General features: G+C 47.1%; 1 protein-coding gene across 1 annotated transcript; it reads right to left on the reverse strand.

The window, feature by feature from the left end:
* Nucleotides 1-5,888: 5,888 nt before the first annotated feature.
* Nucleotides 5,889-12,796, reverse strand: PRDM14 (PR/SET domain 14). Its single transcript, XM_071449217.1, is given in 8 exon segments — nt 5,889-6,116; nt 8,126-8,227; nt 9,510-9,712; nt 11,224-11,494; nt 11,672-11,838; nt 11,841-11,958; nt 12,182-12,468; nt 12,559-12,796. Coding segments are annotated over 8 exon segments (1,614 nt in total).

Here is a 12,796-nt window from a genome sequence, read left to right on the forward strand (position 1 = left end):
GCTCCTGCTCAGCTAAGAGCTCCAAGCTTGTGGCAGAGTAGTCTTTCCCTCCACCTTGACAGCTATCAGAGAATCAATACAGGTAATCCCTCAGCACTACTGCTGTGGGCCTGTCCTGGCCACTGCACTGGGGTCACTTGTGGGAAAGTGAAACTTCTCTGAGGAGTGACTTTTCACAACATCCCCACCACCTCTGCACCCACCCTCTGCAGCTCCAGAGAGAATGCCACTGACCCCACTTTGATTTAGACAGAGGATGGACTTACTCTTGCTCTCTAAGAAGCTTGATTTCACTTCAGGGGTTATCTGTGAATTGCACTTTTTGGCAAGTATAATCCAAGTAATCATGCCTTCCTTCTTCCTTCATTCCCAGCGGGTGTTTTCTCTGCTCCTGCATTTCTGTTCATGACTAAGGTATCTCCTACTGGCTCTGCTCAAGTTCCTGCAGTCAAAGTGAAAGGATTGCATTTTCTCACTGCTACTTTGCAGGCTGATAGCACTGCGGTTTGCAGGACTGTGTGGCATTGTCACAGCAAGGCATTCAAAAGTGCTCTCGACACTATTAAATTGCTGGGCCTGCCAGAGGTTAGTCCTGTGACAAAGAATAGTCTTGTGACTTAAAGTCTGGCTTGTCACTGCTGCAGTGGAGATAAGCTGGGGTTTCAAGACAGCCTCTACAGCAAGGCTGCTGCAGAGTGGCTGGCTGGGGATGGAGAGCTGAGTCCCTCAAGCCCTACTGCAGGAGAGGCAGAGGCGCTGTCACTCTCCTCTGGTGCTGCTGCACAGCCCCAGTTGTCAACACCCAACCCCAGGAGCCTTTGAGGGGATGGCTGCTCAGAAAAGGCATTCACTGGTGGAGATGAAGCCTCTTTAAAGCTTGAGTCAAACCCCATAAAAACACAGACTGAAAGTCTGGACATTATTTCACCTCAGGTTGAAGAAGAACAAAAGAAGAGAGCAAAAAAAGAGCCTCATACCCCTCATGTGCCTAAGGCCCTGCACTAAGTGTGTCAAGGAGAAACAGAAGGGAGAAAGTGCAAGGGCATGTGTACAAGGAGAGAAAGGGAAATGAAGGTGATGGTGGCTGTGTCTGTAGGGGTAAAACAAACACCAGCACTTGCTGCAAAGGCCTGTAGGAGACTGGGGACACAATGAATGGCTTTCTTAATAAGGGGACAGCCAGTCCTCTGGTGAATGATCTCTCTTGTTTAATGGACAGTTTGGTACTGACCAATATTTGTGATATTATCTTCAATTCATTAACCTCCTTGCTGCTTTTAATCTTCCTTCAGTGGTTAACCACCTCCCTGTTCTCCAGAGTGAGCAGCAGGACAGGGACTGGGACAGCAGGGGCTGGGGACCAGGTGTTTGAAAAACAGGGATATGCAGGAGATGCTAGAGGCAGCAGATGTCTGTGGCCAGGCCTTTTGTTCTCTCACACTTGCAAGCCTGAGCTCTGGGACCACCTTTTCTTTTGTTTCCCATTGTCATTTACCCAGGAGGAGCATTTCAGGAGTTAGCCTCACACAGTCTCTCTCCCTGCACCCCTCTGCTCCAACAAAACAGTTGATTGCCCTCATACTCTGGTTTCTATTTAGATCACTTTCTATTGACATTTAAAAAACTCACACAGAGTTAATGCAGAGCACTTAAAATCAGCTAGTGTCTTACAGGACTGATTAGTCCCAGGGACTTGTCTTGCTGCTCCCCTTGGGAGGACCGTTTTTAATCCTGGTTAAGGGAAGAAGAGCCAGGGTGCACACATCCTTTGCCTTAGTGAGAGCAGTGACAATGTGACCCCAGACAGGGACACCACCCCAGAGCCAGTTTAAGCAAAACTGAGTGAGAAACATGGGTACCTATTACACATAGTGTATTACTGTGGTTACTGTAATGGAAAATATCACTTCTGTCCTGTATTTGCAGATGCCAAGAAATGGAAGAGATGGATTTAGTACAGCATGTAAAGCCACAGCCCAGCCCCCTGAGAGCTGCAGGGATGTCCTTTCTGCTGCCTCAGCTCAGAAATAGCTGCAGGAGCATGGAGCACCACAGTGCCTGCTCAGGATGGACCTGGCAGCCAGGGCTGCCCAGCACAAGGACTGAGATTTTACAAATAGTCACAGATATTCTCTTTTCTGCTGAGCTTGCAGTGCAGCCTCCTCCATGCACATGTCCTTCTGTGCCATGCAGTCATTCTGGGAACATGCCAGATAAAAAAGTGCAGCGTGCACACAAGCTCCCTCCGTCTCCCCCCTTCTTAGCTGTGTGTATAAATATCCAAAACCCCACTGCTGGCTCAGCTGGCTGGAGCTGCACATTCACTCCACTGCTGAGAACACATCCACAAAAGGTGCAAGTGAACGTGCAAATCCTCGGGGAGGGAAACCTCAGCTCTCACTAGACACACACAGGGTACAGGTCCCCTACAGGAGGATTCCCTAATCTCTCCTCACCCCAATCTGGTAAGCACAGCAATCTGTTTGCTCTGACAATCAGTGCATTTTTGTTTCAGAAAACTAAAATCTGCGGTGGTCTCACGGGTGGCTCAGCTTGATCTCCCTCCTGATACATTTCTTTCTCCCCACCCTGCTGCGAAGTGTGCAGAGCCAAGTGCCATCCTCACAGGCCCCAGCACAGCTGGAATTCACTATTCAAAAGGGAGAGGATGACTCCAAAGGGTAGTTAAATACTACAATACTAGTAGTTTAATTCTTTTTTATAGTCCTCAATCCGGATCCATCATCTTGCTTGCAAATGGGAGTGAACTAAATCCAGAACTGAATGCCTTCAGCTTTCATGAGCTGTTGGGGTACTTAGGACCAAATCCATCAAGACACCGGGGGCCTTTGACTTCTTGTGCAGTCAGCTGCTGCCCAGCAGGACAAGGACTAGAATTCCCAATAAGAGACAGTTTGACTCTGTAACGACTTAAGAATGACACAGAAAACACCCTTCATCCATTTGCTAGTACCTCAAATACACAACTCTGCATCTGGCAGAAAACAAGCCATAGCCCATTCCTGTACGCTGCAGCCTCCAACAAATTATTTTTATTACGTAAAAGTAATAATAATAGGAAAGATGGGTGCTGATGTCTTTACAAACAACTCGGTGGGTGAGGGTCTTTAGGACAAATGGGTGTTAAATGTCTTTGAGATGGGCCTTAATGTCTCTACCAATCTCAAGCTGAAAGTTTGTTACAGAACCCAGACAGTTTGACTGTATCTGAACTCCTGAACTTTATGATAATAGAAAAATGGGTCAGCAAAGCCTGTTGCAGAACCTACATAGTTTTAACTTCTGACCTTTGGGAGAAAATGACAAATGTTCAAGGTAGCTCGGGAAGGCTGTACCTCAGCGAGTGGGGAAAGGAAGAGGGCAACATGCAGCCGGGAGTTAAGGATAAAAGAAGGCTCAGTCTTCCAAAACCCCAGTGGACTCTCCCTCCCCTTATTTACAAATAAAGTTGCAGGACTTCTGTCTCCTTTATGGACACTGGCTTTTCATACAGTGGTTTTGTGCACAATAATTAGCATCAAAATTTACATATATGGTTTTAATGTGCAATACAGCCAGCACCTTTAATCACAAGTACAAATAAAACCCTTCACATACTCCTTTACAGGTAACACATCAAATACTATAGCAAGGTGCAAATAATTAAGAACAAGACATTTAGGGTTTCTTCAAGAAGATGAAAATGCACACAAGAGTACTACAGAGGCACCATTTAAACATACAACCTTCATTGAGAGCAAAAAAGGAGGTAACCTGCATGGAAAGCTAACCAGGCATTTCACAGTACTTCAAAGCCATTCCTAGTCATAGCATTTCCTTCATTAATAGGCAGCTTATTTCACCAAATCCTGATCTTTTTTTAAGGGACTGAACTAACAGGCTTCACACACATAATTCTTGTTTCTGTTGACCAGGATTTTGTATGTTTGTATCTATCCTCCTAGATAGCAGGCAGCTGGAAGAAAGGTGCAGGTCCCCTACCTGTTTCACAGCATTGTTTGTACACATAAGTAGGGTCATAATTTTCTGCTCAGGAGTGAATTATACCTATTTAGGGACCCAGAATTCAGCCCTCATTATGTCAAAAATTTAGCCTGCTGTATTAGAGTAATATTTAGTATTAAAACAAGCAAAAACCAATAATCAAAGCATACTCTAAAACCTACATGTATAAACATACATACAAATGGATTTGCTTATTTCACATACTTCCTAGTGCTGGGCCTCAATATTTTGTTTACTAGTAAGTGATTCAATAAATATCTAAAAAATATTTTTACCATGAAAACAATGAGAACAGAGCAACTTAATATACAAAAAACCCTTATAAAATTAGTGCAAATCAATATATTTAAGAATACAGTATCTGCACAGTACAATTAAATGTACAAGTAAAATATTTTCTATTTTTATGCTGTATTTAAAGAGACCACTAAAGTTGGTACAAAATAAAAACTACTTTCTTCTACTTTATGTACAAAATTCTTGTTAGCCCTAGCTGACCTAGGATACTTTGAGGAGAACTTTATCATCCCAGTAATATCGAACTACCTGTGTTTATCAACTAGCTCCAAAAAGGATTTCCATTATTCCTCCTGGATGCAGGACACAGTCCCACTGGCACAGTGAGCCCTTTCATATGCACAGCCTTCAGCACAGTCTCCTGCCAGGTGTAGTGGTCACTCAGTGATAATTCAAACTTTTGTACCAATTACATCACTCCCTATCCTCAGCAGTCCTTCAGCACAGGCTTTTTGTTAAGCCTCCTATCTATGATTTCACATTGATATGGAATGCCACTTTTGAAAGTATTGAAAATGTCTCACTGACCACACTCCTGCCTTGCTTGTGTGGTCAGTGAGACATGGAGGATGACACGTTCCAGTCCTCCTGTGGAAGCAAAGCCTTTCCTGCAGACTGGGGAAGGAATTTTATGAGCAGAGTTTTACCAGCACTGAGGAGTCCTGGTATCACTTTACAGTAATCCAACATAAAGCCAGGAGGAAGCAGACAAGTCCACCCTTCATATCAGGGTTCACTGCAAAGATTCACCTGGCCAGGACCAGGCAGGTTCAGGGAAATCCAGAGAGAAGAGCCCACTGCTGGGATAGTGCTTGCCCCTGGCCTGCTCTGAGTCTACAATGAAACACCTCTGGGAGGCCACTTGACTGCTCATTATCCACCCAATGGTTCACTGGTGTTTAGGAATATCACCATGTTTGGTCCTCCAAACTCTTGACAAGACAAAACTTAGAACGCCCCACTTCTCTCCCTCTGGGTTAACCTGCATCCAGCACCCTCTGTAGGAGCTGCTCTCACAGTCCTGGAGCTCTCAGTCTCCCAGCAGCTAAATGATTTAAAATAGCTCTTCATTGGTCCAGCAGCCAGTATCTCTGAGGAAGTTCACATTTAAATAGAACATTACTAAAAGAAAAGTTAAGGGTAAGTAGGCCATATAACTGAGGTCGTCTGTCCAAACAACACGAACAGGTTAAATCAGCTTTTAGAAATGCACCTGATAAAAACATCCCTTACACAAGCCTTGATACAGATTGTACCAGGCAGTCCACAGGCATTGGAGATGCAGAACACTCCTCACAGTGATATTTGTGCACAAAGGGGTTTTGGGAGGTAGAATTCCTTCCTGCCTTTAGAGATTACAGTATGGGAGGAGAAAGAGAGTGGCATCAGGGGGCATACCCTGTTCCCCTTGCTCAGTCATGTGCCCTGGGTCCAGAGACCAGACCCACCCCAAGAGCCACTGCAGGTGTCCCCTCCTGCGCTGCGCACACAGCCACGCACAAACAGATACACACAGACTGATACACACAATGAGCTGGTCCAGGACACGTCCCTGGGGTTCCTGACTAATGAGCAGCATGAATCTTCACGTGGAAGCTGTAATCCTCCTGCTGGGGGAAGTGCTGGCCGCACACGGAGCAGGTGCAGCCCTTGTCCTTGCTGTGCGTGCGCCTCACATGGCTGTCGTGGGCGGCGTGCGAGGCGAAGGCTTTGCCGCAGTGCTTGCACTTGAAGGGCTTCTCCCCCGAGTGCTGGCGGATGTGAGTGCGCAGGATGCTGGACGCTGTGAACGCCTGGAGAGGCAGGGATCATCAAGGGCAGGGCAGGAAAGGAAATGGAGTTGCAAGTAATTTGCTTTGACTGATGTGTAATCCCCACCTTCAACTAACCCAGACCCCATCAGAAGCACGTTACCCTGAAAATTAAGTCCTAAATAGCTCACATTTCCACTCCTCAGGTAAGTGGGAAAAATAATGAAAACTCCTAGCAAGGAGGAATCAGAAGGCAACAGCTGCTGCTATACAGATGTGGTTGAGTCCATGGAGATAGATGAAACTCAGAGAAAGATTTCTGACCAAAGACACCAGTAAATATCTTCAGTATGTCAGAGGGAAGAAGTCAATACTACCCTAATTAGCTTTGCAGCTCATTTATGTTTGGGAAATATAATGCAGGCTTTCCTTACAGGTTTTGTTTTTAAAGTTAAACTCTTTGACTGTCTTGGGATTCAGCTGGTAAAATTCATCTATGCAGTGCACCATACATCATTTACAGGTTCATTTTCCCTGCTCCATCATACTCTTCTCTTTCTGCAGGCAGAGTTTCCAGCCTGCTCCCCCACCACTACCACTTCTGAGTAGCAAAGTCATAAAGACTTCTCCTCCATTTGGGGATAAAACTCATTAAAATTTGAGCAGGAATGTTGTAAAGTTGCCCATGTTTTCCCCATTTTTTCTTATCCAAAGAGAGACAATTTCAGGGCCTTCACTATTCGCAGACCACACAAAAGAAATACTCTCTTTAAAGTTTTCACGGCAAACAGCAATCTTAGATACCCTTTCACCTTAGAGCACAAGAAGATCACAGACTCCTAAACATAAGTCCTTAGAGGTGTATATCAAGGGCAAAAATATGTTTTGGGGAGAGAATGGTGATGCTGACCCAGCACTGTTCCTTTAATCTTACAATGTTCCTGAAATAAGTGACCACTGATTTCCAGCACAGGAGCTGGAAAAGCAAAGCCACTGTTAGAGGTAGAAGAGGAAAAGAATCATAATTGCATAGGAGGAGTCAATGAGGATTCATTAAAACAGACTCTGGTTTTCCAGCCTCAGAAATTATGGCTATGTCCTAGGATAGCTGCATCCTGCAGCCTGAGGACAAACAGTTTAATCTGATCCAATCCACAACAGTCCAACCAGAACTGGCTGGGGACTGGTCAAGTGTCCCTAGAGATCTCCTTATAGAGCAACCCATAAAACTCTGCCACCTCCTCTTGTGATCAGAAGATTAAGGATGAGATTTCATCACAATCTCTGAGAACAAGTATGTTCAGGATGATCATGGGGAGACAAAAAAATATAATAGCCAAAAGGAGTTTCCTCTAAGGGCACTTCAGCAGAACACTTCAGCCTTTTGTTGGTCCAGCCAGTCATACCCAAAACTTGTCTCTCTACAAAATCAGGAGCAGGTTACTACTTCTGATGGGGCTTCTGCCTTGCATGGACACTCCACAGCACTGGGAGCCCTACCAGTATTCATCCTCCAGCAGCCTGGTGCATCCACATGCTGTTTGCTGCCAGCACATGAGAGCTGCTAGCACTTTCACAGGGAGAGCTCACCTGAATCAGCCCTGCTGTGATGGGCAGTAACAGCAGAGTGCAGTTTTGATCAGGGCTGTATGGTTCTCCTTGTGTTCTTTTTTAAGGGAAACCTCCATGCCCATCTGCCCATTAACAACCTTGACATTTCAAGGTAAGCATGTACAATTTCACAAATTACTTATCTGATGAAGAAGTGGATATAGCTGCATGCTTTGGAGGTATTTGAAATGCTCTCAAGCTTGCCTAGACCTTATTTCTGCAGCAGATCACAGTGCTGGTATGAACCACAAATTCCATGTCAGATGGAGACCAGACCCTGTTTCTTCATCTCATCCAGTCCTGTCACCTTACCTCACAACTGCCCAGAATATACACCCACTCATCTGGTTACCAGTTCGATAAAAAGCATTTTCTTGAAAGAAAACAAGAGAAGAAACAAAGCACAGCAGAGGGAGGGATGGGTCAGGGCTTTGCCTTACCTTGTTGCAGTAGACACATTTGTAGGGGCGCTCCCCAGAGTGAACTCTCATGTGTTTGTTCAGGCTGGAGGATTGAGAAAAGCTCTTCCCACACACTGAGCACTGGGGGGAAAAAAAAGGAATAAAGTTAAAAGGAAGCATGTAACAGCATAGTGAAAAGGAAAAATGAATTATGTGGATGAAGTTCACATTTCTTACATATAACCTAGACATGCACATTTATTTATGTATTCATGTGTAAACACAATAGCAATTTTAAGCTGCAATAAATTGAAATACCCAGAAGTTTAGTCTGGTTTTAAGAACAAATTTACCTGCATATGCACATATATATATATATTAAAACCATGCAAAATTTCAAATCATTTGTGCTAAAATTGTTTCAATAAAAATTGTTATTTTACAGAACAGATAATATTGATTTTCAGTAATAAAAATCTGAACATTTCTGTAAATTCATGTATAAATATATATAAATCAAGTCCTAGTTTTAATTTTTTCCCTAAAAGATAAACCATCTAAAGAATAAAATAATCTTAAATTTACCAAGGCAAGGGAAAGGAAAAGGAATTACATGGTATTTAATATCTCATATTTAATGGAATATTTTTATCTGTTACAAATTCCATTCCAATATTCTGACATTGTAATAGTGCCATTTTAGTTACAAAATATTTTTTTCTCAAAAAAATAGACATTGAAGGATGATCTATAAAATAGGTATTTGGAAAATTTTGAGGACTGATTAAACTGTGCAGTTTCAAGCACTAGAACTTGCCCTTCCCAAGCTTTTAGAAAAAGTCAGATTTTTCCATTCCCAGTGCTGCTAGAGAAAACTGGTGCTAGAAGCAAGGTGTTGGGTGGAGATGACTAACGCATTTTAAAGTTTTGCTTTAATCAATTGAAAATCTGCTTCACACTGAATATAAAACTTTTAAGCCCTGTTTGGTCCAACAGACACAGATAAAGCTGTGGTCGGTTCTCAGACCGAAGGGTGGGGTGTGGGAAACAGACATGAGACATCTCTCCCCTGATCCTGGACAAGCCAAGCACCTTAAAACACAAGTTAACCCCACACTGTGTAAGAAAAGGAGCAACACTCACATGCAATCATCCAAAAAGCCCAGGAGAAATTTTGTTTCTTTTTAAACTGGAACTATGGGGTTTATTTTCCCAACCTAAACCCATTAAATTTCTTTAACCAAGCTTTGCTGCACACGACAAGCTCTTCCTGAGCAGTCCCACCAGGAAACTGCCAGGGAAACTGGAGGAGGAACAACGTTATCAGCATCTTATTTGGACCAAAAAAAAAAAAAAACCCAACTTAATAATAAGTACCCTCAGAAGAGCCAGTGACTGCAGAGAGACCCGGGAGCAGGCTCACCTTGTGAGGTCTGTGCTTTTCGTGAACGTGGAGAATATGGATCCTCAGCCTGTCTCTTTTTTCAAAGGATCGGTCACAAAGGTGACAAGGAAATTTGCGGTCCCCCTGGTCCACGCAGCGGGTGTACTTGAGGTGTTTGTCCCGGTAGTACTTGTAGGCAAACACTTTGCCGCAGCGCTCGCACTTGAAGCTCTCTCCGGCTTCTGTACAGCAGAAGGGAAAGTGCCACCTCTCCGTTACACCACGGCAAAAGGGATTCAGATCAAATCTGCATCCTTGTCAGAGCTGGGAATTTCAAGTCTGAGAGGGCAACGACTGTGAATTGATGCTGCCAATATCATTAAAATATGTGCCGCGTCTCCTGAGCGTTCGCAGGGCTCCCCTTGCCTTTTAAAAGGAGGGGAACAAACGACAGCCCACAGTCTGCCAAAATTATTCTGTTTAGCTACTAACTTCACCAAAACCAGAATTTCATCCTTGTATATCCATAAATAGCAAGAAAACATGTAAAGAAACAACTCAGAGTCCCACATAAAAACTTCTCCCCGTATGCAACCATTGTGAGACATTTCTTATTAAGAATTGTCTGCAAATTCTACCCACCATCCCAAAAGGAAAAAAAAATGCACACCTTTTCTATCGTTTCTAAATAACGATTGAACAAAATAACATATTTATTTGACTTTTTAAAAAAATTCAATTCATTTTTTTACCACTGAATTTAGGAAAAACACCAGAAATTTTTCAGGCGTTTATACATTCTTTTCTGTCTTTAGTAAAAATGGCTTTAGCTTAAGCTTTAAGAGGAAATGAACAATTCAGCATCTGTCTGAATTAGACACTTCAAGACAACAGGTACATAATTTACTATGCCAAATTTTCATGGAAATTTGCTTCTCTCACTTTCTGCTGCAGCAGGCTGACCCATCCCTTCCCTGCTCCAACTTTTCTCCCGCACCGGCACAAATCTGTTTACTCCATACATAAGTTTTGCTTGTAAGATCATACTTTCTGTTCTTTACAAGTAGAAGTACTCTCCGCTCACTGTCAAATGCAGTAAGTGCATTTGGCATTTCTTTTGCAAGCAATACTGGCATTACGGGATCGGAACGACTTCAGCCTGCCTCATTTACTGAGAGCGTTAATTACACGAAAGTCAGGTGTGCAATCCTGAGATGAAAATAGGACCAAAAGTGGAAAAGCCCATCTCCTCCCACAACGGGACCCTGAACAGGGGCGCTGCGGGGCCGAGGCAAGCTCAGCCCAGGACCACCAGATGTTTTACAATCGTCAGACCAAACAACACTTCAAACTCCCCGAGGAACCGCGGACTGGGAGCGGACTGACGGCAGAAGAAAGAGGAGCCTCTTGCTCCGCGCTGCCGGCAGCCCTCGATGCAAACCCCCGGATTCCCGGTGCCGAGGGGAAGCTGCTGCTTCGGGGCGCTGGATGCCGCAGGAAGGGGCGGTCGGGGATCGGCTCCCGGGGAGGGCGGCCGGACAGACCCGAGGGACAGACTGCCACCGCCCTCGCGGCAGGACCGGTCACCCACCACCGCCTCATCGCTGGGTCTGGGAAGCCTTTAAAGTAAAACGGCTGGACAACGCTGCTGCTTGTGTTTCTTTACCTCCCCTCGTGTGAATCTAATCCAGGCCAGGAACACGTCCGTGGGAATAAGGGGCAGTGTTGCTCAAGGGGTTGCTGGCAGGCTCACCTTCGGGATGCTGCGGGGGTTTCTTCCCCTCCGCCATGCCCTTCAAGCTGATGGGGATGCCCAGAAATTGCACGTAGCAATCGCCGTACCACACCAGCAGCTCCTGGTTCGGGAAGATTTCCTTGCAGGTCTCGTAGAAGATTTGTCCCTGGCACTGGATAGCCGTCAAATTCTGCTCCTCGGGGAACCTGGCGCAGTTCACCAGGGACATCCAGTTGCCAGCGGCGCCCTTCCCGTCGATAAAGTGGCTCAGGCCACCGTATTCAAAGATCTGGCGAGCAGAGAAAAAAGGATCAGGTTTGACGTTCCGAGCACGTCCCGTTCTCACCAGTCCCACCACCCACACTGGGCCGAGCCCCTCTTGCAGGCTACGGTAGAGGGGACGCCAAAAACCTCGCCCCGGCCCCGCGCTGGAGGTGCGGGGTGAGCCCGACGGTGCCTCCGCTACCTCCCACATCAGCGAGTTGTCGTCGTAAGTCTTGATCTCGCTCGTGTTGACCACTTTGCCTTGGAAAGGGCCGAAGCGGACTCCTTTCGGGATGGGGTCCGTACAGAAGACTCCAAGCTGAGACACGTCCCCGTAGGCCACCCGCAGCACCGAGAGTCCTGCGGGGGACAGGGGGCTGAGCGCGGCCCGGGCGGGCGGGCGGGCGCGGGCGCTCTGGGACACCTACCTACCTTCGGGGAGCTGCAGCGAGTCCCGGTCCAGCAGCGGGGCGGCCGAGTCCGCAGCGCCTGCAGAAGAAGAACCCCTTGTTCAGCACGGCACCGGCCCTGCAGGAGCGGGTCCTACCTCCCCGACAAAGGCCGCAGCCCGAATCACCCCCCAGCTTTTTCCAGGTGTGGGCTCGTAACGCAAGAAAACCATAGGGAAAATAAGTCCGACGTGCCCCCGGCGATGCCCCTTGAGCCTGGCTGCCTGCATCCCTTCTGGGACTGTTCCCGAACCCTCCCGCACACCTGGCTGCAAGGAGCGACCTGCCGCCCAGAGCCATCCTGTGCCCCTCTCGCCGCCGTCAAACACCCCCTTACCCGAGCTGGTGGGGGACACCCGGAGCCCCGAGATGGCGTGGAGATTCCCGGTGGGCTGGCTGCTCCGGAGCGCCCCGTAGAGCACCGCGTTGAGCTCCTCCTCGGTGAAGTGGTACCTGTAGCTCTGCCCCGCCGCCCCGTCTGCCCCCGGGCTGCGGGCAGCCCTGCGCGGGGGGCTCGGGTACGGCGGCGAGAGCGACCCCGGCGCCCCCGTCCCGAGGGCCGAGCCCTCTCTGGGAGGGAAGGGGGCTGGCAGCCTGGTGTAGACGGGCAAAGGAAGGCTGGGGAAAGGGTCGGGGGGCAGAGGGGGCGGCTGGCTCAGAAAAGCGGGGACCCTGCTGAAGGTGAATGGAGGCAGAGGCGGAGGGGAGGAAACCAGCTCGCCCATGGGTTTCAGGGGCTGGAAGAAGTCGGGGGCCGCCTCGAAGTAATGGGCGGATGGGAGAAAAGAGGGGTAGTAGGAGGTGAGGCCGGCGGGGCTTATCCCGAATGAGTCTCCGCCGTCTCCGGGGACCGACTCGCCGGCCAGGGACAGAGCCAT

Source organism: Agelaius tricolor, unplaced genomic scaffold (genome assembly GCF_023055355.1).
Source record: "Agelaius tricolor isolate 1412-34295 unplaced genomic scaffold, bAgeTri1.0.p SCAF_2, whole genome shotgun sequence".
Classification (NCBI taxonomy): Eukaryota; Metazoa; Chordata; class Aves; order Passeriformes; family Icteridae; genus Agelaius; species Agelaius tricolor.